This window comes from Heliangelus exortis, chromosome 15 (genome assembly GCF_036169615.1).
Source record: "Heliangelus exortis chromosome 15, bHelExo1.hap1, whole genome shotgun sequence".
Lineage (NCBI taxonomy): Eukaryota > Metazoa > Chordata > Aves > Apodiformes > Trochilidae > Heliangelus > Heliangelus exortis.
In genome coordinates this window covers 5,452,063-5,479,933 of record NC_092436.1, presented here as the reverse complement: position 1 = coordinate 5,479,933, position 27,871 = coordinate 5,452,063, and the positions used below count along the sequence as shown (strand labels likewise).

Genomic DNA, 27,871 nt, shown 5'->3' with positions numbered 1-27,871 from the left:
CCAACCTGACCCAGGTCCTGGAGCAGCTGCCAGCCACAGCCCTGCACACAGGTGCCTGCACAAGCCTCGCACAGTTCCAGCTACAGCCACCAGATTCCACCCTGCAGACAGGAGCAATACCTCTGAAAATGTTGAGATCCAAATGCAGACACCTCCCCAAAACCCTTGGTGTAGTGACTGCCCACCAGGCTGGCTGTGGTCCTCGATGGGTCACCAGGAAAAGCTTTGTCACCTCGTCCCTTCTCTTGCTGGCAGGTGGCTGTTTCTGACAATGGAGAGCCAGCCCTGAAGTCCACCAGCAGAGTCGTGATACAAGTCCTGGATGCCAATGACAGCCCTCCCAGTTTCCCCCACAAGCTCTTCATGGTGCAGCTCCCTGAGAGAGATGCTTCAGAGACACCAAGGCCAGTCTACAGGCTGATTGCCTCTGACCGTGACCAGGGCCAGAACAGCCAGATCACCTACACCATCGAGGAGGAGGAGGAAGGGATATTCACCATCAACCCCACAACTGGCATGGTGTTCTCCAGCAAAGCTTTTCCTGCCTCCGAATACAACATACTGACGGTGAGAAGAGAGGGAAATAGGGCAATAGGAAGAGATGGCAGGAGAGGGAAAGAAGGAAAAGGCTGCAGAAAGTGTGAAGATAGAAAAGAAAGGGATGGAGAAAATGAAGCTGTGGGAGGAGAGCTTGAATGAGACAGATTTGGGTTACAGGGAGAGAAACTGGGGAGGAATGATGGGAAATGCAAAAAGTGATTAAAAACAAAAGATAAATGTAAAATTAACTGTCCAACCCACGCTCAGAGATTAACACAGTGATCTGCAACCCCATATGGATGTGGACCTAAACCTGAACAGCTTTTGGGTTTCAGCAGTGCCTCCATTTGACAGCTTGACAGGCCATGGGGCTCAGGTACAGATTTAAAGCTCTCCCACACTCTGTGGGAGGCTTGTGATCCCAGTTTCTGCTGTGGATTGAGCTTGGCAGATGTTCTTGATGGTCAAGAGAAAACTGGGTTGCACAGCTCTAGCTCAGAAGCAGGCAGAGCACAAGCCACAGGGTCCAGATTTGTTTCACAGGAGTTCGGGTGCATTTGGAACTGAAACTCTTGGTGGGTGGGGGAAGCAGCTTCCCACGGGGCTCCTGTAGGCTAAACCAGCCTCCTCCCTGACTGCTTGTGCATTTCCTGGCAGGTCAAGGCAACAGACGGCGGCAGCCCCCCCCTTTCCTCCCACGTGCGGCTTCACATCAGCTGGGTCGCCCGTCCAAGCCCTTCCTCAGAGCCACTCGCTTTCGATGAGCCCCATTACAATTTTGCCGTGATGGAAACGGATCCTGTGAACCACATGGTGGGAGTGATCAGCATTGAAATGGGCCCCAGCCAAGTGTGGTTTAATATCACAGGTGAGACACCAAAATTAAAGCAGGGCAGCAGTGTCTGGGAGCGCTCGCCCCAGCTCCTGTGGCTCTCGGCGCTCGCATGCCTGAGCTAATGAAGTTGTTGTTTGCTTTTGGTGGAGGTGAGCTACAGGGAGAGCTTTCTCACAGACAACAAAAGGCTTAAACAGCCAGAAACAAAGCTGCCTGACCAAGGGCTCCGCTGCCAACTGCAATTATCTGACACACTTTTTAAATGACATTCTGGGACTTGCCGGTGTCTGAGGTATTCTCCAATGTCACATGAAAGGCAAGGAATGCAAGTCCCAGCTCTTCCTGGGAATCAAGTGACATTGTTGGTTATGGTAAAATAGCCTAGGAGGATCCTGGCTGGGTCATGCAGACACCCCCCATCTCTCCCTCCAAGCTGAGCCCATAATCTCCAACAGGGAACCAAGAGGGAAGGGTTCCTCAAAGAGCTGGTCTGACTTAACTGGTGGGGTTCTCCTATCCTCATGGCGTCCCAGGGATGACTTAGACAATGAGAATAAAGAAGCTTTAGGGCCTCCCCTAATAAACACAATGCTAGAGCAGAGGGGACATGGGCTGCCACCCAAGGGGATTGTCAGGCAGCACGTGTGAGGACCTGGTCCTGCAAACGGGTGCCGTGTAATTTGGTGTTTTGAAGTGGTGCCCTGGTCTGCCTCACACAGCCTTTCCCTGGCACTGCTCACAGAAGCCTTAATTGGGCAAATGAATAGTTTTTCCCATTACTGTGTTAGGGCAGGGATAATGGTGTATAAATACAGTTAAGCAACAAGAGATACAGTGCTCCAAGGAGCAGACAATATCAGCTCAAGGCTTGTCTGGCTTTAGCAGTGTCTGCTTGGGTTTGCAGGATTAACGGTGCACTCCTCCGACTGCTGTCCCATCATTTCCCTGCTGAGTGCTTCCCTGTGTGCTTGACCTCATCTTTGCCAGTTCCTAATGCACCAGGTGCTGCTCAGGCTCTCTTGGTTTCTGTGCTGGTGGAAGAGGGCAGGATGTCATTTTCCCTGCCAGGGAAGCAAAGCATCACGGTAGCTGGCAACAAGAGGGTGATGCAGAGATCCAGGAGCCTCCAGCAACTCATTCAACAACTTGCCTTTCCCAGCCCACAAAAGCTCTATCACTGGGGTTGATGGTGTCTGCAAAAACTCAGACAAAGCAGCATCTTTCCTCATCTCTTTCCTTCCCTGGGCTTCCTCTTTTCCATTGGCACTGTGCAAAGGGAGCCCTACTCTTTTCTCAAAGAAAAGTCATCCATGGGTCCATCTTTTCCTCTCTCTACTTTTTTTCTGTCTACTTCCCAGCAGGAAAGTGGTGGTCCAGATGGTTGGCAACCACTGCATTTCTACCTCAAGGAAAGATATGTAATTTAACCACCAGCCAAGATCTTCCCAGCTGGTAAGAGAATTAAGCAGCGACCAGAACATCCAGTAGCTGGGATGGGAGAATTCGAGACCTGAGATAAATTGCAGAAAACCACTTCTGCCTCTCCATATCTCAGAACAGCATAGTGGTATTTCAGGCAGAATAGGAAACTAACAGGCCACCAGCAAGTGAGGCATGAGAAAGGAGCTGCCATGCCAGGGCTGGACATTCATATCATGAGGGACAGCCTTCTGCTGCTGAGCTGCTCAGGCCTGTGGTTCCCTGCACTCCACAGCCATCTGGGTTGGAGGCAAGAGGCTCTGCTCACCCTGGCAGCACCGGCTGCGTCCCCAACTGTTCAACTCTTTGGGCTTCACAGCCTCCCAACCCTGGCAATGAAGGCTGATATGCCCACAGTGTGACCTTGAAACAGAAGCCAGCAAGAGCATTGTTCAGCCCTGCAGGTCCCTGATCCATGCTAAGGCTGCCATGCTGCATAGCTGGCCACCTTGCACAAATAAATCAGTGCTCACGTGTGCCTGTTGCAAATCTAGCCAGGACATCATATGCATACTTGCATCCTGTCTCCTCCTCTCCTCCCCCTCATTTTCCCTTATTCCCCCCCATCTTCCCTCTCACACCATCTGTGACTACCCTTTTATCCATATTCTCCACGTCCACCCTGTCTCCTTTGTCCTTCTATCACGTTCTGTAGTTTCCAGATTCAGGGAAAACCTCACCTATGGGACTGTCCCTAGTCCAGCTGGGGCCAAAGAGGTACATCTGGAGTAAATGCCTGCACATCCTCATTGAACATTTGTGTGTGCCACTCGTGCTGGGCACGAGTTTCTTTTGTGGTTTGTGTATGGTGTCCTCATCCTTTTTCTCTCCAGGCAGTTCTTGGAATCCCTTCCCCTGTAGAGGCTGGCAGTACCCAGAGTTTGCTCCAGACAGAGATCTAACTGTAACTGCCCCTACCCTCATGAATTTTCCCATCTCTCTCTGACCCAGGTGGTGATGATGACATGGATTTTGACATTGAAAAGAGCACAGGCAGCATGGTCATTGCAAGAGCCCTCGATGCAAGGAAGAAATCAAGCTATAACCTGACAGTAGAAGTCACTGATGGGTCCACTACTATCAAAACCCAGGTAATGTTTTTTCTTCAGTAGGAACCCCATCTAGAGTGAGCATATGCCAAAGTAAATCTTTCATCTGACTCCACTGAGCTCTGGATCACGTGTTAGGCACAAGAACCTCCTTATACTGTCATCTCACATTACACAGTGTCCCAAATCTTTCCTAAGCACCAAGGTAAGAGTTTGTTAAAATGCTGTTTGAAACACAAGCGATCTAGGACAGCTCAGGCCTTTCCTGTTGGTCTCAGGCAGCACATGAGGACACATCAAAGCCACCAGCCAAGCTGGGATGGAAGGTTACACTCTCAGACCTCAGCTTGCTCTCAGGTGCTCAGAATGAGCTAAAACATGGCTGGGACAATGTTCTAAGACATGAGGAGTTATATCAGGCTTGGGTCCATGGTACCACTTCTCCTGGGACTTGCTAGCCTATGTAGAGCCAGCACAGATGCATCTGCAAGAGGTGAGGGGAGACCCTGACCTGTGCTGCTCCTGTCGGTGGAGCACTGATAACTTATCAGCACTGAGGTCCATGGGACTCAGTGGGGAAACTGCAGAGATGCTGTGTCTTCTGATTTGCCCCATGAAAAGCAAGTGGTGGTAAAAAGAGGCACACAGCTCTCTAGCATGTCCCCAAGCCCCTGTTCCCATGGCTGCTGAGATTTACCCATCTTCCCCTCAGGAGGGGTATTCAGAGCTTGATCAAGAGACAGTTGGTAAAAACCAACCGTTTTCTCCACATGTAAGGAGCATCCAAAAACCCAACCCTCATTGCAGAGGAAGAGCTGGAATGTGAGTCACTCATCTGTAACGCTTTTATCATGGGAAATTCACTGGGGAGGTTTGCGGGGGATGATGAGTGAGGAACATTGCCATTCCTGTGAAACACAGTGCTAACGGTCAGCTTTCTATCTCAGCTATCTTCAAGTGTTTTTCCAAATAAACAAACAAAGCCCCACCTTGCCTGGAGTGCATTCTCTGCCACCTTGCATCTCATCCCGACATTTATTTTGGCACTCGAAGCCACTAGCAGATGTCAAATAACCTGCTCGTGCAAAACACCCGTGGCATGTTCAGGTTTGCTGAAGGAAGTAAATGATTACACTTGGTTGGGACTTCCTAAGATGCAGTCAGCACTTCATCAGGGGGATCAGGGCAGTCAGGGTAGGAGAACAAACAGAAGAAATTAGGTGACTGGAGGCAGGATTCAGGGAGGCCATTTACAGGGGTTTGCTGTTAAATGCAGAGAGGAAACGTAGGCCACAAACTTTGCTTCTGCATAGCTTCTCCATGCAAGGGCTGCTCTTGAGATAAGCCATTGCCTTCCTTCCTTCACCAAACACCCCCTTGCTGTCACCTTTCTGGTGTGGAGGCACCAGCCAGCAAAGCTGGCACCAGGGCTGAGGGATGGCTTTTGGTCACCACAGTCTGTGACAGTTTCTCTGTGTGCCAAGAGTAGGTAGGGTCAGTCTGAATGGCTGCCAGATTGGAGAGATTAAGAAAAAATGAAGCAAACTGAAAATCACTAAGGGAAGGCACAGCAGAAGTTCCTTGGGAAGAAGGGCAAAAGGGCTGCCAGTCACCAGCAAAGCCCCAAGGGTTGGAGAGCAGGGCTCAGAGCATTGCTACCCCCAAGAGGGGTTGATAGCTGAGATTTCATGTGGCTGCATAAGTCAGGCTGCTCCCCCATCTCTGCTGCCCTCACTGTGCTCACTGTCCCTCCCCCCCCAGGCATTTATCCACGTGATTGACATCAACCAGCACCGTCCCCAGTTCCTGAAGAGCCATTATGAGGAGAGGATTCCTGAAGATACGCCCTCAGGAAGAGAAGTCCTTCAAGTCAGTGCAACAGACAAGGACAAAGGCAAGGGGCTCATCTACACTATCCATGGCAGCGTGGACCCCAAAAGCACAAGACTTTTCCAGTTGGATCCAAGCACTGGAATTCTCACAACAGCAGAAGGCTTCAGTTCCCAACCCATGCTACAACACACCCTAACAGTGATGGTGAGTCCCAGCCAAACCTGCTGAATGGGTCAGATTCTCCAGGATATATGGGTCACTGGAAAATCCAGACCAGCTCTAGTCTTTGTGGAAGGATTTGTCTAGAACAAGAGGGAAGAGGAAAGGAGGGTGTCAACCTTTACTAAAGAACCATCCCAAATAAATCTGGGCAACACCCTGCTTTCCTCTAACCTTCTGATTTCATTGGAGGGCCACTGGATTCTTGTACAAAAAAGCACAGTGGGTATTTATTGTTTGGTTTCAAGCCCAAAGCTGAGTTTTGGGGCTGAAACTTAGAGGCTCCTTCCCACCCAAGCAGTTGGTACCACAGAAACATGGTACCCTCTGCCAGAGGGGTCCCAGTGAGCTACTGGGAAGCCTGGTGCAGGAAAGGCTCCCTGATGTGAACATACCTGCTCTTCCCCTGTCATCCAGGTACGTGACCAGGAGGTGCCCATCAAGAGGAACTTTGTCCGAGTCATCATCCACGTGGACAGCTGCAACCTTCACCCTCCTCAGTTCAGCAGCATTCATTATGAAGCAGAAGTGCTGGATTCAGCAGTGGTGGGCACAGAGGTCATGCAGGTCAGAGCCCTGGATCAGGACCAAGGAGCCAATGCTGAAATCCGCTACTCCCTTCAGGCAGGTGAGAGCCATGCGACAAGGCAGAGTTTAGCCTACAAACATTTAGCCAGCATTTCCATGCTCTAGCTGGTGGCCAGACAGTTGACCAGCTTTCTCTGGCTGTTGCAAAGAACACCAAATGGGATTTTTTTCCTATCCAGAGAAAATCTAGAGCAAGCAGGTGGTTGCCGTATTAGGTAAATTTCCATATTATGGAAGAAGCATCCTTCCTTAGGAAGATAATTCAATGCTGAGTCACTGATCTCAGAGAACGTCAGACTGCATGAGTTAGAACAACTCTTTACCATCCATGGGAGAGATCCTTTTCCAGTTGTTAAGCAAAGTATGCCCATTCCCACAACAGCCATCATCAGTTCCACCAGTTCTACCAAAAACTGCATCCTTGAGGAAAGGTGAGCACCAGCTCAGCATTTTGGGGTCATACAAGCTCAGTGGGCAAGTATTTTCTAATTCGCTCTTAAAGTTAAAAATAAAATATTTATGGCTGTGCCACACTGCCTATTTAGCATATAAATTCTTTGCAGGAGACAAGCCATCCTTTGCTCCATCCTTCTCACTGCAATTTAGATCAAGGACTGAGGAGTTTAATTGCTCCTGAAGTATTGGTAATTATAAGCATGACAGGGCTTGAAGCAGCTACTACAGTCTGTGCTACCATGCTCTGCACACGAGGCAGAAGCTTCAAGAAAATGCTCTACCACCACTAAATGTGCTCAAATTAGAAGGGTATTTATCTTTAATTTACATTTTGATTGATTTAAAAGTTAGCTCATAGATCTCAATGGGTTCATTGTTCTTAGAATGAAAATTATTCAGATACAATGAAGATTGCTTTCTCCTAGTAAAAAAAAAACCAACAAACAGATGTTAATTAGGTCTGAAATCAGGAGCATCTGTGGCAAAGAAAACCCAAATCAATAGAGTGTCTGCATTCTTTACTCCATAATTTCTTTTCTTGCAGGTAATGGGGAAGGTTTCTTCAGCATTGACCCAAATTCTGGAATTATTACTGTTGCCCGGAAACTGGACCTATCCCAGCAGGAGCGGTTCACTCTTATTGTAAAGGCAGAAGATCAGGGATTTCTTCATCTTAAAGATTCTGCTACAGTACATGTCCACATTAGACCCTCTGATCGAACACCTCCAAAATTTCCAGAGGCTGAATACATCACAGAGATCAGTGAAAACACTGCTGTTGGCTCTCCTCTGATCCAGGTTTCAGCCACAAGCTTGTCAGCAGTCAGCTATGAAATAAAAGATGGAAATGCAGATGGAGTGTTCTCCATGAACTATCAGTCAGGCCTTATTTCCACCCAGAGGAGCTTAGATTTTGAGAAGGTATCTTTTTACCAGTTGAAAGTCCGTGGCACCAACATGGCTGGAGCATTTATGGACACAATGGTACTGATCTATGTCATAGATGAGAACGACAACCTGCCCATCTTCATTAAACCTTCCTTCATTGGCTGGATCATGGAGAATGCTCCATCACAAAGCATGGTTCTGGATGAAAGCAATGCTCCCCTTGTGACCCATGCAACGGATGCTGACCAAGACTCCAACGCTCTGCTGGTCTATGAGATTTTGGAACCAGAAGCACTGAAATATTTCACAGTAGATCCCAGCACAGGGACAATTACCAGTCGTGCTGATATAGACTATGAGCTCACTCCAGTTTTCCACTTCAGTGTACATGTGCATGACAGTGGAAGTCCCAGTTTATTTGCATCCAAGCCAGCCAAGGTTACAATCCATGTGAAAGATGTGAACGATTCCCCTCCAGTCTTCTTCAAAGACACTTATGAGCTTTCCATCTTATTACCTGCCCACCCAGGGATGGAGCTTTTGTCAGTGCAGGCAAAAGATGCAGATTCAGAGGTGACCTACAGCATTGTGGAAGGGAACCTTGATAATGCTTTCCATATTCATCCCCTCACAGGTCTCATCTCCATTCTTAATGCTACTGGCCTGGGGAGATACCGTGAACTCACAGTCAGAGCTGGTGATGGTTTATACAAGAGTACAGCTCTGGTTAAGCTCAATTTAACCCAAGCACAAGGTACTGGCTTAAAATTTGACCAAGATACATACACAGCAACTGTGATGGAGAACTCTACAGATGAGAAGACTCTCACCGTTCTTGGGGTCAAAGGATATCAGCTAAATGAACCACTTTTCTATTCCCTTTTGAATGGAAAGGAAAGATTCAAAATGATCCAGGCATCTGGAGTACTCCAGACTAAGGGTGTGAAATTTGACCGGGAAACACAAGACATGCACGAGGTAGCTGTGGAGGTGAAAGACAACAGGAAACCACCAAGAGTGTCCCAAGCCACAGTCAGGGTTTATGTAGAGGATGTCAATGACAATCCACCACAGTTTGAGAACGTGCCCTATTACACCTCGGTGCAGGACGGCACGGAGCCGGGTGATGTGCTTTTTCAGGTGTCAGCAACAGACAGAGACATAGGGGATAATGGAGCCATTACCTACTCATTTGCAGAGGACTACAAATACTTTTGGATTGACCCCTATCTAGGGGACATCTCACTCAAGAAGCCTCTTGATTATCAAGCTTTAAACAAATACAACCTCCGAGTCATTGCTAAGGACAAAGGTGAGCCTCCCCTCCATGCTGAGGAGGAGGTTGTGATCAATGTGAGGAACAGATCCAACCCTCTGTTCCAAAGTTTGTACTACCGAGTGAAGGTGCCAGAAAACATCCCCCTATACACATCCATCCTCCACATACAGGCTCGGAGCCCCGAAGGCTTGCGCCTCATCTACAACATCATGGAAGAAGAGTCCCTGAAACTGTTCAGCACCGACTTCAAAACTGGAGTCCTTACTGTCACAGGCCAGCTGGACTACGAGCTAGAGGCAAAGCACACCTTCACAGTTAGAGCCACAGACACAGCACTAGGATCCTTTTCAGAAGCCAGAGTAGAAGTGGAGGTAGAGGACATTAATGACAACCCCCCCGTATTTTCTCAGATCATCTACACAGCATCTGTCTCAGAAAGCTTGCCAGCACAGACCCCTGTTATCCAGCTCTTTGCTTCTGACAAGGATTCAGGCAGAAACAAAGTGGTCTCCTACCAGATCTTGGATGATGGCTCAGATGCTAGCAAGTTCTTCAATATTGATGCCAGCACAGGGCAGATAACAACAGCTCAGACACTTGATTATGAAAAAAATCAGCAGTTCCGCATGAAAGTAAGAGCTGTAGATCATGGGACACCTCCACTGAGCAGTGATGCCCTGGTGATTGTAGATGTGACAGACATCAATGACAACCCCCCTGAGTTCAGCCAGCTTCAGTATGAAGCCAAAGTAAGTGAGATGGCCACCTGTGGGCACATTGTGATAAAAGTCCAGGCCCTGGACCCTGATAGTGGAGACACCAGCCGGCTGGAATATGTGATACTGTCAGGCAATGACAACAGGCATTTCACAATCAACAGCACCTCTGGGATTATATCCATGTTCAACCGCTGCAAAAAGGACTTGGAGCCATCTTACAATCTCAGAGTTTCTGCTTCAGATGGAGTTTTCAAGAGCACGGTGCCTGTCTATATCAACACCACAAACGCCAACAAATACAGCCCCTCTTTTCGGCAGAACATGTACGAGGCAGAGCTGGCCGAAAATGCTGAGATTGGTACCAAAGTCATTGAGCTGGTGGCTATTGACCCAGATGGTGGCCCATATGGCACCATAGACTACACCATCATAAATAAACTTGCCCACGAGAAATTCTCCATAGACAATAAAGGCCGTATTGCCACACTACAAAAACTGGACAGGGAAAATTCGACAGAGAGAGTCATTGCCATCAAAGTCATGGCCAAGGACGGGGGTGGGAAAGTGGCATTTTGCACTGTCAAAATAATCCTTACAGATGAGAATGACAACCCACCTCAGTTCAAAGCCTCTGAGTACACACTGTCCATCCAGTCCAACGTAAGCAAAGGCTCCCCTGTCATCCAGGTACTGGCTTATGATGCTGATGAAGGTGCAAATGCAGATGTCATTTATTCCGTTGACTCCATAGAAGATGTGGCAGAAGATATTGTGGAGATCAATGCTGCCACTGGGGTTGTTAAGGTCAAGGAGAGCCTTGTTGGTTTAGAAAACAGAGCCTTCAACTTCAAGGTGAAAGCTGAAGATGGCAGACCCCCTCACTGGAACTCCCTTGTCCCAGTGAATCTTCAAATTGTCCCCAGGGAGGTGACATTGCCAAGGTTTTCTGAGCCCCTCTATACCTTCTCTGCATCTGAGGATCTTCCAGAGGGTTCAGAAATAGGGTCAGTCAAAGCTTTTGCAGAGGATCCCATCATATACAGCCTGGTGAAGGGAACCACTACAGAAAGCAACAAGGACGAGGTGTTCACACTGGATGAACAAACAGGAGCTTTGAAAATCAAAAAGGCCATGGATCATGAAACCACAAAGTGGTACCAGATTGATGTTATGGCTCACTGTTTGCATCAGGAGACTGAGCTGGTGTCTCTGGTCTCTGTGAACATCCAAGTGCAGGATGTTAATGACAACAGACCTGTTTTTGAGGCAGATCCCTACAAAGCTTTTGTCATGGAGAACATGCCATCAGGAACCACAGTCATTCAAGTGACAGCAAACGACCAGGACATGGGAAGTGATGGACATGTGACTTACAGCCTGGAAGCAGAATCTGGCAGCCTCCAAGGGCTTTTCACCATTGATGGTGAGACTGGGTGGATCACCACACTAAAGGAACTGGACTGTGAAGCTCAGGAGATTTATCGGTTTTATGTGGTGGCCACTGACCATGGCAGAAAAGTCCAGCTCTCTTCCCAAACCCTGGTGGAGGTTACTGTCTCTGATGAAAATGACAATGCTCCACAGTTTACCTCAGATTTCTACAAGGGATCAGTAATTGAGAACGCAGAGCCAGGGCAGGTTGTGGTCACACTGAGTACCATCGACGCGGACATCTCTGAGCAGAACCGGCGGGTCACGTGCTACATCACTGGTGAGCTTTTCCTGACTTTAAATCTTCAGTGAGCTGTAGTAGCATCATCTAAAAGTGAGGATTTGATTCCTTTGTCTTACAGAATATTAATCCATAACCAGCATTACACTGACAGTCCTATCAGAAGCAGGAGATGAAGCCTGAGCTCTGCCATGGGTGGGACTCTTCAGTTAAATAGGTTTAGGGTATCCAAAACTTTAGTAACTAACTGCAGTGGGTGGAATTATGATTATAATTATTATTTCACTACTGTATAATCCTATTTATTTGGAATACTAACAAGTAATTACACAGTACTGTAGATATATTTATTTACACTTTCTTAACAGAGGAATAGTTAAGACAGTGTAATTGTAATATCTATCGGAAAGACAGAAGCCATGGAGCAGCAGGAATTTTCTCCTCACATAGATACTGTGATCTCTATTTGAATTCTTTGACCCAGCTTTTTCTCCAACCCACAGTGTAATCTGTTTATACAGCTCACATCCATGTAGTCTGTCAGTATTTTTAATAACTATATATATGCAGATAAGATGCATATAACATTCTGGTGTTAAATGTGTTTCCTGTGAAGGCACTTTGAGTCTGGCTTAACAAGCAAGTGGATCTTACAAGGCTGCAGTGAACCCTGAAGGCTGGTGGATATTTGAGAGTGTCTTGTCAATCTTAGTGAGTGTTTTGGCTAACAAGAAACACTAAGGATGGCTCTTGCATCCCTGAAATTCATTCTTGTGCCAACTAAAAATAACCACTGCTTTAAAACAACAAAAAAGTGATACTGGAATGTTTGTTGTGCATCTGCACAAGTAGAAGCTTGATTTTACAGTGCTTTTTGACCCCAAAGGGTCTTTCTCAGACCTGAAGTAGATACTTCAAACAAAAATGTTTGTTCAAACTGAATGAGGACCCTTCAGGGTCAGAACATTTAGCCAGATCGTGCTGCAGCCTGTTATCTATTGTTGTAACCATCCAAAACAGGGGAGGAATGCCAGTACTCTCAATCAGTTTGTGGCATGCCCAGGTATTTGCAAGACTTGGGGATGAAAGATGAAATCCATTCATGTATTCATATTGTTGCCATCCTAAAGGTAGTAGTAACTTCCACCTACTGTAAACCTGAGAGAATGCCTGCTTATGCTAGTGGTGAATAGCCTATGTTCTCTCTGCTTTGTACTTCCAAGCACAGGTCAAACTCTCCCCATAAACACACACGTACAGCTGGAGTAGAGTGCTGCAGCTGAAGGAAGGAGGAGGTGAACACAGAGTCCAGCTTCCCATTGTTCACACACACTGGTTTTTGATTTCAAAACCACAGAAACTAAATCTGAGCATGGGCTGGAGATGCCCAGCATCAGAAGAAGGGCTAGAACAGGTCTCTTTGTGCCTCCAGATTCACAGTGCAAAAGAAAGCAGAAAGAGGGTTAATTTAACTTACCTGGCTGTATAAGGCCCTTCAGAATCTAACACAAACAAGCCCTGCAGCCAGCTCTCCTCATTGCCTCCCATTACCTAACGTGTTCCCTCCTCTTGGCCAACACTGGGGGTTCAGCAGAGGACACCAGCTCCTTGCCAGAAGAGAGGGATTCTCCAAGGGCAGCATCCACACCGTGAGCAGTAGGAATCTAATGGACCAAAGAGTCTGCCTAGTCTTGATTTACCTGTCTCTCCTAATTTTGTTCTTACACAATCGAAAGTAGCCCCAGAAAGCACAGCTGTATATTAAATGCATCTATAGGTTAAAAGGAAATACAACAAGACATAGTACTGTAGCTATAAGATCCAACCGATGTCTGCAGGGTGTTTTTCAGCTCTCAGATCCCTCCAGGAACATGGACCAAGAAAGACTGACATGCTTTAAGAAGGAGAGACAAGGTGGTTTTGAGGCAATGAATATGCACGACTGCAGAATGTTACTGAGACATTTTTGCAATCAGGAGTTGTTTCCTCTTTCCAGCCTGTCCATCTCCCCAGTGTAACAGGCTGGCAAGGAATAGAATAAACAGGCAGGGTATTTGTCAGATGTGAAGTCAGGGTGACCAAACACTCCTCACCTGGGTAACAGGACAGGATGCCCTCTCTGCATCACCACTGTGAGTCCCTCTGCTACCATAAAAGCACAGCAGTGGGCACACCTGTATCCCCTTCCATTGTCACTTCTGATCTTCAGCGCTCAATAAATGCTTTTTTCCCTTTCCTCCTGCTCTCTTCTAGAAGGAGACATACTGGGACAGTTCACAGTTAATGAAATCGAGGGAGAATGGACTATTTCTTCCAAGAAACCTCTGGACAGAGAAGATACAGAGAAATACCTCCTTAAAGTGATGGCTTCAGATGGGAAATTTCAGGCTACCACTGAAGTGGAAGTTTTTGTATTGGATATCAATGACAACAGCCCCGAGTGTGGCCAGGTAAGACATCTATCTGTTCTGGGACACAAGAGAAGTGGCTGGGAAGGAGAAAACACAATAGCAAGGAAGAAAGAACAGAAAGAGTATGCTGAGAGGGTTTGGATTGTCATAATTCTTCTCACACAATCCTGTTGCTTTGATTATGCTTAGCAATTTTAATTAAGCTGCACGTCAAGCAAGAACATTAAATCTAGCCTCCAAGCATGTTTGCTAGTAGTAAGTGAGTGCCTAAGCATTATGAAGGATAATTTTTGGAGATAAACAATGCCAGGAAGCCTCCTGGGTAGGGGCATGTAAATTACCCAGTTTTATATCCTGCTAAGCTGAGAGATTCCCATCAAGAGGTTTGTTATTGTAGAGAGCCGATCGCTGGTGTGGATGTTACCTATGGTGAGAAAGAACAGAAGTGGCTGCTTCCCAAAGGAGATTCAAAGGCTCGTGTGAAATGAGCTCACTGGTCCCAGTCCCCACCCCGGCAGCCAGCAGCGTGAGGCCCGTTGTGCTCCCCTAGACACCACATCTTTATCCTTTCCTACGAAGCTCCTGCTCCTCCATCCCTCCCCATCTGAGGTGAAGGTATTTCAGAGACACCTCAGATGCCAATGACACCTTCTGTCCTTGCCAGATGTTCTACACTGGTAGAGTCTCTGAAGATGCTCAGCCGGGTCTTTTCATTTTGAAAATATCAGCGACTGACCCCGATGTTGGCAGCAACGCCCAAATAACCTACAGCCTCCACGGCCCCGGCGCCGAGGAGTTCCGGCTGGGCCCACACACAGGTGAGAGCTGGGCCATGGGACGCTTCTGTCTTCTTCCTCACCCACTCCCGTCCTGGTTCAACACTTATCTCTTCTTGAGCAAATAAAACCTATTCAGTCCAGCTCCCCCAAGCTAGGAGGGGATGGCAAATGGCAGAGAGGAGAGGAGAGCGAGCTCGGTGTCTTCCTGCTTGCTTTCTTTACAAATGTTAAAGCATTGTTAAAACAGAGGGCTGATGCTATTGCTAACAGCCAGGTCTCAGGGAGGAGACCACTGCCAGTGTTACAGTGCTGGCTTGAGCCAAAGACCCAAGTTCTAGACTCTAAAAAATGACTTTTCAGGTCTTAGGCACGATATTCACCCAAAGGTTCCTCCTTTCCTAACAGACACGGCAATCATTCTAGAGATCACTTGGGGTTCATTTCATTTCAGAAAGCCTAAGACAGCAGGGGTTTTGAAGGTATTTAGAGGTACAATTTGTTTATGAGCACTTTTATTCCATGACGACATCCCTCTGATGAAGCTCAGCCTGACTTGCAGGACTTCCCGTGCCAAGCCCTGCCAGGGCACTGGCTGGCAGTGATCTGGGAATAGCCCTGAGCAATATGGTGTGGACACACCACTGCTATTACCTGCATTACAAGTGGTGTCCAAACCTAGCCTCTTCTCTCCCACGGTTCATCCGGGAAAGCAGCACAATTGAACCTTTCTGAGGTCTCCTAGGCTGTAGTTGCTGAAAAGTCCATACCCTGTTCTTCCTGACAGGGGAACTGACCACGTCTGCACCTCTCGACCGGGAACAGAAGCCCATGTACCATCTTGTTGCCAAAGCCACTGATGGTGGAGGCCGCTCCTGCCAGGCAGACGTGACTCTGATCATAGAGGACACAAATGACAACGCACCCAGGTTCTTCCCCAGCCACTGTGCTGTGGCTGTGTTTGACAACACCACAACAAAGACACCCATTGCCGTGGTTGCTGCCCGGGACCTTGATGAAGGTAAGTCAGAGTGGGATTTATTTTTCAGTTGAGTTCATCTTTCATCCTGAATAGAAGCATTTGAAACCGAGGGAAGGGCTGCAGCAACGGGCACAGGTGATTGAATCTTGGCAGAGGTGTGGTTGGATCTCTTCACTGACATCTTCTTGATGACCAGGCTGGAATCAGCAGTTCTGTGACCCTGTAGGAAGTGCAATAGCTCTAGATACATGCAAAGACAAACTTCAAGGACACTCCCAGTAACTGTAATTGCAATGCACGGTGAAAGCTGACACATGGTTTGTCCTGGAAGGCTGGACAGAAATTTTACCAAATATGGAGGATAAAGAAAGAGCATAACAAGGAAAAAATGGAGCTTTAGGTTTGGGTGGGGTAGATGAGACAGATGGAGAAGAACTTCTGGCAATACTAACGTTCTCAGAAACATAGGAAGGGCTCCTGAGAAAGGAGCTGTTAATAAACCTCTCCAGCAAAGACTGAATTTAAAGTGACAGAGAAGCAAGATGATATTTTTCTGCTTCAGAAGCAGATATGGAAGGAAATTAAGTTTAAAACCAAGGGAAAATAAATGGTAAGAACTAAATAGTAAGTAGACAGGTGATGCTGATGGATGACAGGGAGAGTGACCAAATGTCTGAACCTGGACCGTTGATGTTCATAGAGGGTCCATTTTCTTTATAAATTTAGTTTTTTTAAGTACATACGGTCTTAGTGGCTTAAAAATAATAATAATTAAAATTGCAGCAGACTTACCCATGAATTAATCACAGCCTGTCCCTTATCCTTCCAGGTCTCAATGCTGAGGTGGTCTATTCTCTCTCTGACTCTGCCAATGGACACTTTTCAATTGAGGAAACCACGGGGGTGATCCGTCTGGAGAAGCCTCTGAAGGACTCACAGCACTCAGCCTTTGAGCTCACAGTTTGTGCCACCGACCGGGGCACCCCACAGCCCCTCTCATCTCTTGGCACTGTCACTGTCTCTGTTGTGGATCTAAACGAGTATCTGCCCGTGTTCCTGGCCCCTGAATATGTGGCCATGGTAAAAGAAGATGTGGCTGTGGGTACAGAGGTCCTCAACTTGTCGGCACTGACAAGGGACAACGCAGAAAACACGGAGATCAAGTATGAAATTGTGAATGGCAACGACCATGGGAAATTTCAACTTAATTCCAACACAGGTAAGATGGACTCATGCCTAAGCAGGTCCTGCTGCACCCAGCATCAGAGGCTGACCCTGAATGTGTCTTCTCTAGTTCTTCTCCATTTAGCTTCTGCTCCCCTCTGCCTTTTGTCAGCGCAAGGGTAGGGAATACAATATTCTTGTCTACCCTGTATTTTGCCAGCCAAGTCACCTAAAGAGTGATCCAAATCTTCTTGAAATTAATAGAAAGATTCCTATTATATGTCTGAGACCTGAAATCCATCCATGGGACCTGAAATCCCCATCCAAGGGAAAACTTTTCAGCTTCGAAAAGGAGAAGAAGTTGGTTTAATTCAAAAAAAAGTCTCTCCATTCTAATATCACAAGGATCTTTTAGCCCAGGGTAATAGGCAGCTTTGCCAGGTAGCACTCAATGAATGTGGACAATACCAGTCTATTAACCATGGTGCTGAGCCAGGCTTATTAGTCAAATAAAGCACTGCTCTATTTGCACAGCAATCTGATAAGAGCTGTTATCAGAAGGCCAGTGTTAACTCCCTGGAACTAGCCCTTGGCTGTATCCACAATGGCCTTCTGCCCTTGGCTGTAACATCTTCATCCATGGTTCCTCCCTCAGCTTCCCTCTCCTCAAGGATCTTGCTAATTTTTCCACATCAATCCTCTTATGAGTGTGTACATCTTAAAAGACACAGAATAAAATCCTTTTCAGGGAGTACTTTTGTGACTTTTTCAGTGCTGAACTCAGGAAAGCATTGAAGTACACAGGCACATTCTGCCCTTTTTTCCTTTTCTTTTTCTTTTTCCTTTATGTCTTTAGTCCCTGTTCCTTGCTCATTTTCTGAGATTAACAGCCTCCTTCTTTCTATTTTCCGTCCCAAGCCCCCCTTAAAAGACACTTACTGCACAATACTGCACAGCTCTTGTACAATTCTGAATCTACATCTCACACCTTTTCATCCTGCTGATGCTCTACTCATTCCAGTGATGCTCTACTACTGCCTGGGTCACAGCTTTCATAGCACTGTTGGACTCTGATCCTATTTAGTCCCAGATCTCCAACCAGGATTCCTGGAGCTGTTCCAGAATGAGTTGATTTCATCTCTTCAAACACTACCAGAATAAGGCAGGTTATGGCAGAATCAGTTCAGTTATGTTTTGGGTTACGTGATGCCATGACTTTCAATATTCTGATTTAACCAGTCAAAGCTGGATCAACTGTGCCTTTTCAGCTGGCAGCTTGACAATCATCTCAGTGTATCTTCAGTACTCCAAGAATCCTCACATCCCATTCAAAGTATCTCTCCTTTTCTTCCCCTTTGCCAATGCAGGTGCCTTATACATAAATGGGAGCTTGGACTTTGAAGCAAGTCATGAGTATTACTTATCCATCGAGGGCACGAGGAAGGGCTCAGCTTCTCTCAGCGATGTCACCATGGTGGTGATCAACATAACAGATATCAATGACCATGCACCAGAGTTCATCCAAGACCCTTACATTGCTGATATTCGGGAAGATGCTGCAGTTGGAGAAATCATCCTCACGGTATGATTATGAACCAGGCCATATGATTATGACCAGGATGTTTTCACCTATTCTTTTCCTTGTGCTATGCATTATTTACTCTTCTTTTGCACTTTACTTTTGCTTGGACGCAGTGACCTCAGTGAGTTCGTGACATTCAACACCTAAGATTTAAGCGTGGCATTAAAAAAGGATTGCCAGAATTCCTGACACTTCTTAGACAGGGAGAACACTTTTTCTTGGAAGACATCTTTACGTGAAAGCTTGAGATACCTAAGGGGGGATCAGGAGGTTTGAGGATCTCCAAAGAGAGTAAAAACGGCTGCAGGAGGAAAATACCCTTGCAACCTGGGGAAGGTAAAAGCTTTCCTGGAAAGAATAGTGGAGCCCAAGGTTTATCCATGTGGCGTTCTCTGCCCAGCCAGTGCTGCCATCGCAGGGGTGGTAAAGTCAAGAACAAGCAGAAAGCCCCTGCTGTAGCTCTGTTGAGTTTTATCTTGAAAAAAATTAATTAATAACACTTGTCTAGGTCTCTTTCCCTCTTATTCCTCATTTGAGGGAGAGTCTAACCAATATCCTGAAATGACGAGGAGGTCCTGCCCATTCCTCCATGGCAAGGCTTTTTTGGTCCAGGGATCCAAGCCTTTTTTTTCCTGACAGGTATCAGCTGATGACTTGGATGGAGCCATGAACAACCAAATCACATATTCAATTGTGGGAGGGAACCTGCTGGGACACTTCACCATTCAGCCCAAAAGTGGGCAGATCAGCATTGCCAAGCATCTGGACAGGGAGGAGGTGAGTTCAAGAAAACAGGAACACAAATTCTAAAGTAGAGATATCCCAAAAGACTGAGGAGCACAGCATATTCAGCTATCTCCTGTTTTCTCAATGATTTATACATAGTACTGGAAGCAGAGGGCAAGTCTTTCACTCATTCATTCCTGAGATGCTGCAGGGAGGCTGGGATTTAGGGAGAGCAACACGGCCTTCAGTGGTCACAGCTCTGGGCTGTGGTCTGTTCCACTGGTGCTTCAGGCTGGATGGGTGAAAGCCATCCCCAAATTGGAGACCTACATCATTGCTTTCTGCTTCTCTGCATCGGAGCATTATAGAGAACAAGTATGGAGAGAAGCAGGAAAGGTCATCTGAACAATCTTTCATTCCTAATGTAACAGCTCAAACCACTATTGACAGATGTTTGCCCAGCTTGGTCTAATCCATCTTCGACGAATTGCTTCCTTCTCTTAAACTATTGTTAGGCTTATTTTCTTTGGCAGTGTGCTTTGAGATTTATAGATAGAGGGCCTTAACCAAGAGCAAAGCTGTTGTTACAGTACAAGGCATGGCCTCAAGCATTTTAACAAGCTGCAGCAGCGTAAAACATCAATGTGAAAAGTCACCACTTCTCCATTTCTCCAAGTAACCATGCACTATAAATCCTCCAGATCCCCAGCTATTCCCTGGCAGTTCGAGCCACAGACAATGGTCACCCTCCTCAGTTCAGTGACGTTGCTGTTCATGTCCATGTGTCTGATGTCAATGACAACCCTCCTCGGTTTTTCCAGCTCAACTATAGCGTGGTGGTGCAGGTAAGGCAGGAGGTGGCTTGTTCTCCCAGCCCCTCTCAGGGCACTAAGGTATTTCTGCATGTGCTGCTGGTGGAGCAGAGAGCTCAGATAGTGATGGAGCATGCTCTTGCTTCGTGCTCGTTGCCACAAAGAATTGGTAGCATCTGCAGGGGCAGATGTTCTGCCAACAGGTGACATTTTCTCTTTCCAATAGCTTCAGGCATCTCCTGCCCTTTCACTATTGACAGTACAGAGCTTTTCATACTTTCCAAGCCTGACCTGCAGCCCCTTTCTCCCTTGCAATTGTCCATGTTTATGCCACAAGATAAAGAGCAGATCCAAGCACATGCTCAAGCATGGCCACATCTGCTGGCTGCGGTCCTGTTGTCACTTGGACTCGTAACACCGAGAGGTGCTCAGGGGGAGCCACACACAGAACATGCTTTCCTCTGCTCTCGTGCTGACATGACTGAGGGGAGAGCAACAGCATCAGCTCAGCTGCCTGCACTTACCTGCCACATGAATAAAGCCATGACAGGGAGTCTCTTCCCACCACCAGGTCTCTGCCATTGCCAACAAATTCTTGCTCTGTGTGTACCAGAGATGAACATGGGGGTGGGATTTGATTCCTTGTTCCTGACCCAGCAGTTCTAGGGACTCCGTGGGTTCCCCATGGTCTTTTCTCTCCACTTGGCCTTTCTCCACTACCATCTTTCCCCATTTCAGGAGAATGCTCCCGTGGGTACAAGTGTCTTGGAGTTGATCATGAGCGACAGAGACTCCCCAGAAAATGGACCACCCTATTCATTCCAGATCACCCAGGGCAACGATGGGAAGGCTTTTGATGTCACCCAAAATGGTCTGCTGGTGACATCATCCATCCTGAACAGAAGAATAAAAGAACAGTACCTGTTACAAGTCCAGGTAGAGCCTGCTCTGCTGTCCTGGTATCTGAATTCCCCAGCCATATTTAGTAGTAACATTATTTTGGGATGGCACAGCTGGATGGAAACCTCTCTGGCTTTGGAGAAATCCAGTGCAGGCACAAATAGTGCAGCTTGGAGATCCAGAGTTCATTTCTCCACACAGTCTACCAACAGGAAACCAGGGGCCAGTTTCTGCATTGATAAAATTAGATAACATGGTCATGAGAAATACTGTCAGGAGTTTCCTTAAGGAAGATGCTTTTCCCAGCATTACCCTCATGGCTTCCAGTTTAAAGTAAGACCTGAATCTGGTCACACAAACTTTCTCCAGTTATCTTTGTCTTTTTAAAAGTGGTTTCAATTCCTCTTGAAAGAAGATTTCTATTGCTGCAGAGTGAATTAACCATTTTTCAATGTTATCAGTAAGGGTAGTCTACTACAAATGAAAGGATAAGACGTACAGGACATACTTCTTTAGTAATGGTAGTTGTTCTAAAAGGTATAAACTATTATATGATAAACCTCAACCAGTAACTGCCTAAAATTAGGGAGAAACTTATCCTATAACCTGATTATTCGCATTTTTCTATTTTGAGGTTCCTTGACCCATGCTAGACAGACATTGTCAGAGGTGGGACACAGGCTTAAATAGTCCAGAAGGTGAGCAAATGTGTAACTGCTTTATATCTTTGTACACTCAGTTACGCATGGAACCCCAAAGATTGGCAGCATCACTAAAGATGATTAATCCTCAGGAAATCAGAGCCACCAAGGTGTGACTCAGCTGCTGGTGAGCACACACGGACATGAGCACGACCCCACCACTAACAGAAGGTCTCAATCAGTCTTTGTGCTGCCCTTTCCCTGGGGCCAGCTCCAGGCAGAGGTCCAACACTGCTGCCAGTTTTTCCCATTCATTCTTCATTCCCAACCTGCTGCCTGGCAGCTTCCACCCATTGCTACCTGCAAGGCACTCTCCTTCACCAGACCTTATCAGCCCATCCAGTCAGGTGAGGTGACAGCACATCAGCACGTGGCTCTAACGGGTCCTTCTGTTTTCCTTGGCAGGTGTCTGACAGTGGCATCCCTCCCTTGTCCTCATCTGCCTTTATAAATATCCAAGTGACTGAGCAGAGCCAGTATTCCCCCTCTGCCCTTCCCCTGGAAATATTCATCACCACCAACGAGGAAGCTTTCCGAGGTGGAGTTCTGGGGAAGATCCATGCCACAGACCGAGACCCCCATGACACCCTGGTGTACACTTTGGTGGCAGAAGCTCCCCGGGAGGGGCTTTTCTCTGTTGGGGCTGCAGATGGGAAGATCATTGCTGGGGATAAGCTTCCCCATGGTCACTATCTTCTAAACGTGACAGTCAGTGATGGGACCTTCGTAGCCGTCACCAGCGTCAATGTCCACGTGTGGTGCTTCACACAGGAGGCCTTGGACAAGGCAGTGGTGCTACACTTCAGACACATCTCCCCCGAGGAGTTTGTGGGCGACCATTGGCGCAACTTGCAGAGATTCCTGGGGAACGTTCTCGTCACCCGGCGCCAAAACATCCACATGGCCAGTTTGCAGCCTGCAGCTACCTCGGATGGAGTGGACCTGCTCTTGGCTGTTGGAGAGCCACACGGTTCCTTGTACGAGCCTCGGGTCCTCGCAAGTAAGATCACTGTGTCAGCTGGGGAGATGGACCAGCTCGTCGGTCTCCGGATGAAGAAGGCGATTCATGTCCCGTGCCACGGGCCAGACTGCACCCACCGTGTCTGCAAGGAAACCATCCAGCTGGATCCAGGCATGATGTCCACTTACAGCACTGCCAGACTCAGTGTCCTCACCCCACGGCACACCTTGGAGCAAATCTGTTCTTGCAATGGTGAGCAACCCTTCCTGGTAGTGTCTCCTGCTCTGAACTTGGGTAGATTGTCTTTTCCTCCAGTACATTGTAACATTGGACTTTCCATGGAATTAGCTTGTCCCAGTGGCCAACAATTGTGCCTGAAATTTCAAAGCCAATCTTAAACTCCTGGCTTAGAAGTTTCATTTATTTATTTATTTTATTTTTAATTGGTTTCCTGCAGCATTCCAATAAATAGCAGCAACATCTATCCATCTCATTGGGAAAAGTCGCTCATACCTAGCAGGTCATGAAGCTCAGTGATCAGAATTTTGATCTTTAAGTTCCTGTGTTGATCCTAGAGTCAGCAAAATATACAAACTAACTGATAAACTTGAAGAAAGGCTATGAAAGTGTGTCTGTTGTCATCACTCTAGAATACTTCAAGAAATAAATGGAGGCGGCAGGGCTAGAGGATAGCATCGCTTGGGCAGGAAGGGTAAGGGGATATCATAGAATATAACAAAGACTTAGTAAGGAAGAGAAAATGGATGTTGTAGACCATGCTGAGGATACCTTGAAGGTGCTATAGGATAGAAATAGCCAGGCTGCTACTGCAGGATTGATTTTACAGTCAAGAATTGAAACACTGGGAGCTCCACATGGGAGCAGCAGGAGATGCAGTGCAGCAGTACCTGGGCTGCTGTGGATGGGACCCTTCCTGAACAGTTACAGTGTCAGGCTGGGGAAAGAGGCAAAGTGTGACTGAGATGAAACCTTTGGTTGATTTTCCAGGAACAGCTGTGAGGTTTGGGGGCCACAGCTACATTTGGTACCAGCACTCACAGATGGGCTCCTGGCACATGCACTTTCGCCTCAAGACCCACCAGCGGCACGGAGTCATCTGCCACGCTAACGGGACCGACCAGGCCACGCTGGAGGTATGGGTTGCAATGCACAGGGAACACTTTCTGCTGGGGGGAAAGGAATCTCAGAAAAAAAGATGCAATAATATGTACCCTTAGTAATTAATCTAGCTAAAATACGAGATTTGGGAAGACCCAGTGAGAACCAAACACACTTCGGCAATTGCTGCCACCACAACCAGTGAATCATTTTTAACATCTGCAAATGCACATGCTAATCTCTGGTGTGAAAGCAGCATACATCTGCATCAACATTTTACCTTACAGCATGCTTCTCCATCCCTCTCTTACACCACACCTCTAAGGGCAAAGAATTTACAAGATGGAATTTTTTTTTTTTTCCTGTAGCCAAGGGCAGACTTCCCCCCAGGCTTTAGCAGCCTAGTCAGACTCTCACTGATCACACAAACTATTTGCCAGATTGCATTCTGGTCTGGCCCAATCCCATGGCCACCAAGAGGAGGCAGGACACAGATCAACTGAATCAGGAGTCTTAGATGTTATTTCTCAACCCTCCCACTCTTTTCAACCACTTTCTTCAGGTGGTTTCACTGCTTAAGGTAGCTGCAGAGCCAGGAACATTTCAGTCTGATCACCCTCCTCTGGCTGCACACAGAATTGACCCAGAATCCAGAGATCATCTCCCTCTTCCACTTTGGCAACAGAAGGAAAACAGCAGATGACCAAAGAATAGGGGGTTTGTGCTTTCTTCACCAATTAAAATTGGAAACCAAGAACATAGGACACACTTATCAGCTTACAGAGATCTGTCCCTGAGACTAATCATGTGGAGATTTACAGTCTGTAACCTACCCAGAAGTGCTCATCCTGTCCCTGAATTCCCTTTTCTGTTCTCATGGTTTCACAATCCCATCTTCCTATTTTGAAATACTTTTCTTTCCACTGTTATAAAAGATCCACACAGCCAGGGAGCTGCACAGCAGGCAACACCCAAGGATTTGCCTGTATCACGTATTGCAAGCCCCTGCTGCTGCAGCCATTGGCTCCTTGAGAGCAAGAGCAGGGAAACATCAACCCTGTGTCCTGTACCCATCTCCAAGTGTGACTTTAAGATGTGCTGTAAAGGGCTGATGAGAAAAATTTAGTTTCTCAAGAAGGATGTGTAGCTTTCTGCCCCATCTCTGGGCAGGACAGTCACCACCTAGTTCAGCAGGAGGAGTCTAGCACTCAGGGTGGTTCTCAGAAAGAATGAAACTCTCCTGAAGGTAGGAAGCTCTCCTGAGCCAGACCTAACCCACAGAGTCATTATTGATGGAGTTTGGTGTGCCCATGATGTCCTGTACCTAGAGGTCTCCACAAGCTTTTCAGTAGGAAACATTCATAAAGCCTTCACCATTAAGTTGCCTGTGAGTCATTTCTTTTCTGACTCACTTTGTTAACAATAAGTCAGGGATCAAACCTTTTCTAGACCATCTGGCCCAGAAAAGACTGAAGGAATCCATCAAGATTTTAAGCTTTGCGGACAGCAGTACTCTAGGTATGAGCCAAAGCTTTGGAAAAATTGTAAACAGATGGTTTGTAGATTTGGTGGAGGATGAGTTCTCCCAGGGAATGCATATCACCACCCTTCCAGTCACTCAGCTCTCCTGATGTTCAGAAATAGGGTGCAGCAAGAGGACGGCAAACCAGGCGAGCTGGGAAAGGCTTGGCAGTCTGTCAGTTCTTGCTTCAGGGAATTGAGTTCTCAGCTGTCTCCCAGCCCCAGAAATTGATAAGCCCAATCTACAGACCCATCTGAAGTGAAATCATGTTCCTCCAGATAAAATGAAATGACAAAGTTCTCTGGTGTGCTTGCCAATTGTGCAAAGGGATTTACACACGTGTTGCCCTGAGGCCCCTCCATGGTGTGTGCCAGCTGCATCTTGTTCTTCCTGCCTTCAGCACTTGCTCTCTCCTCCCACGGGGATTTATATGTGTTGTGGACTTCTCTAAGAGGTAGCTGTCATCCTGCTTTGCTTTTGACTCCTCTAGAACAGCCCCATCATATCAGGGTTCCTCTATTGTTCAGTGTAGCCCATAATCACTCCTCTTGTAGCCTCTTCCAAGCGTCACCACTCCTTGCTGTCTCTAATGACCCCCATGGAAATCTCTTTTACCTGGGATGAGTTGCTCAATGTTACGTAGCAAGCTCTGCAGGTTTTCCATGAATGTTTCAGGCCATCTCTTTTCTCCTTGTCCATGGGTTTTTGGCTTCTGTGAGAGAGAGGTTTCATCCACAATGCACTGGGGAGAAAAACGTGAAAGAGAGGTTTACCCCTGGCTTCACCCCAAAACAACACAGCCAACATTTCCTTTCTCCTTCCTGCATGTAAGTTTTAAGGTGAATCTTTGGCCACAAATAGGAATTTCTGAGGTCACTGTTAAATACAGAAGACACTGGTGTAGTTTGCTGTTAGAAGCTCAATATCTCATCTCCCTCCCACCTGCTGGAGATCAAGGACTGCAACACCTACCAGCAGCTTTGCCCCAGCTTCCCAGCATCCTGGTTAGGAACTGGGAACAGCAATAATTCCTTTCTCTGCCTCTCAGCTTCTCTTTGCCTTCTCCAGAGAAAGCTGCCAGTGCTTCTCCTCTCTGAGGTACTTTCAGCACCAAAAGGGGAACTGCTCCAACACTTTCCCCACCACTAATAAGACAGTGAGAACAGAATAAGGGCTACGTGGCCCAGAACAAGAGTCCACCTGGGTCTGGTGATGGAGCTATGGGTGTTCTGAATACCAGGGCTCTGATCAGGCTCCAGAAGAGGGTGAGCAGCTACAGAAGCACCAACACATGGTGCTGTATGCTGTTGTGTGGAAAAATGAGCTTTCCTCTCTGCACACTGATAAAGATTGCAGGAAAAGACCACAGGTGAAGTTTTGTGAGACATTATGGTGTTTTGCAAAATAAAGGAGGCTGAGTCACTTAAACAGGCCTTGATTAATCTGTGCAAAGCTTAATATGGGTAGAAGATGCCTAGGTGGTGATTCTGAAAGCTGGGATTCATCTTGACTCTCTAGGCAGGGAGAGAGAGGAACAAGCAGGAGACATGCTGAAAGCCTCCAAGAATGGCAAGTACCTGTCTCAGCCATGACTTCTGGGGTGTGTTTTGCAGATGGTTAATGGAGTGCCTCACCTTGGGTACAGCTGCCGGGGGAACTACACCGGGAACCTCTCCTCCTCACGTTTTGTGAGCGATGGTGAGTGGCACTCTGTCTTCCTGGAGGTGAAGAACACATCTGTCCGCCTGCTCATCGATGGACTGGGAAATGCCTCTCTCCAGCTGCCCGTGGCCTGCAGCATCTCCCAGGGCAGACGAGACCTGCTTTTTGGGGGTCTCCGGCAGCCGCTCCAGTCCCAAAGAGTCACACGAGGATTCAGGGGTTGCCTGGACGTGGTTGCAATCAATGGTAGAGAAGTGGTTCTCCTGCCTGGGAAAGGTCAAGCAAAAGAAGTCATGGAGGAGGTGGGAATAAAGCAGTGCTGCTCCCCCACCGGTGCCTGCAGCAGCAATCCCTGCCTCAACAGTGGGATGTGCTCTGAAACTCACGGAGGAGGTAAGTGAATATCCCACACCGGGCAGTATGAAAGATGCAACCTCTTCATTCATCCCTGTGCGAGGGGCTTCTCCAGAGGAGAATCAGAGGTCCCCTGTCCTGGGGGACCTCAAGTGATAGCAGATGCAGTGAAGAAGCAGCTGGGGGTATGAGCTCATCACCATGGCTCTCACCAGCAGGCCATGGCCCGGAGGGCAGGAGGTTGTTTCTAAGGAGTGTGCATGACCTAGGAGAATGCAGCGTTGCCAAAAACTCAAATGCAAATAGAGATTCCACCCACTTCTCTGCATCCTCTTTGCTTAAGGAGCCATTAGTGAGGCTGGAATCAGGTAACATGGGATCATGCAGTGATGGTATCTGGGCAGAAACAAGCCAAGATCTTGGCCTGTTCCCACTGCAGACGGTGACTCCCCGGGGCTATGGGAAGGGATATGGGAAAGCCATAAGCTCAAACCCCAGAATCTCAGGCTAACATGGTGTGTGCATGCCCAACAGGTTTGGTACCAGGCTTTTCCTGAGACAGTCTCACCGCTGCTCCTTCCCTTCCATCAGAGGGTCTCCTCACAGCAAGCTTGATTACAGGGACAGAGCTAGTTTCCCATG

General features: G+C 47.3%; 1 protein-coding gene across 1 annotated transcript in view; it reads left to right on the top strand.

Annotated features, from left to right (window-relative positions):
* The window catches only part of FAT2 (FAT atypical cadherin 2), a 57,500-nt gene that overhangs the window by 22,691 nt on the left and 6,938 nt on the right, over positions 1–27,871 (top strand). The window contains exons 5-21 of the mRNA XM_071758593.1: positions 256–567; positions 1,198–1,408; positions 3,806–3,945; positions 5,665–5,940; positions 6,373–6,583; positions 7,544–11,596; positions 13,811–14,007; positions 14,633–14,786; positions 15,532–15,765; positions 16,556–16,945; positions 18,258–18,472; positions 19,112–19,249; positions 19,900–20,043; positions 20,749–20,946; positions 22,017–22,824; positions 23,581–23,726; positions 26,827–27,268. Coding sequence (XP_071614694.1) covers positions 256–567; positions 1,198–1,408; positions 3,806–3,945; positions 5,665–5,940; positions 6,373–6,583; positions 7,544–11,596; positions 13,811–14,007; positions 14,633–14,786; positions 15,532–15,765; positions 16,556–16,945; positions 18,258–18,472; positions 19,112–19,249; positions 19,900–20,043; positions 20,749–20,946; positions 22,017–22,824; positions 23,581–23,726; positions 26,827–27,268 — 8,269 coding nt within the window. The remainder of the gene's footprint in view (positions 1–255; positions 568–1,197; positions 1,409–3,805; positions 3,946–5,664; positions 5,941–6,372; positions 6,584–7,543; positions 11,597–13,810; positions 14,008–14,632; positions 14,787–15,531; positions 15,766–16,555; positions 16,946–18,257; positions 18,473–19,111; positions 19,250–19,899; positions 20,044–20,748; positions 20,947–22,016; positions 22,825–23,580; positions 23,727–26,826; positions 27,269–27,871) is intronic.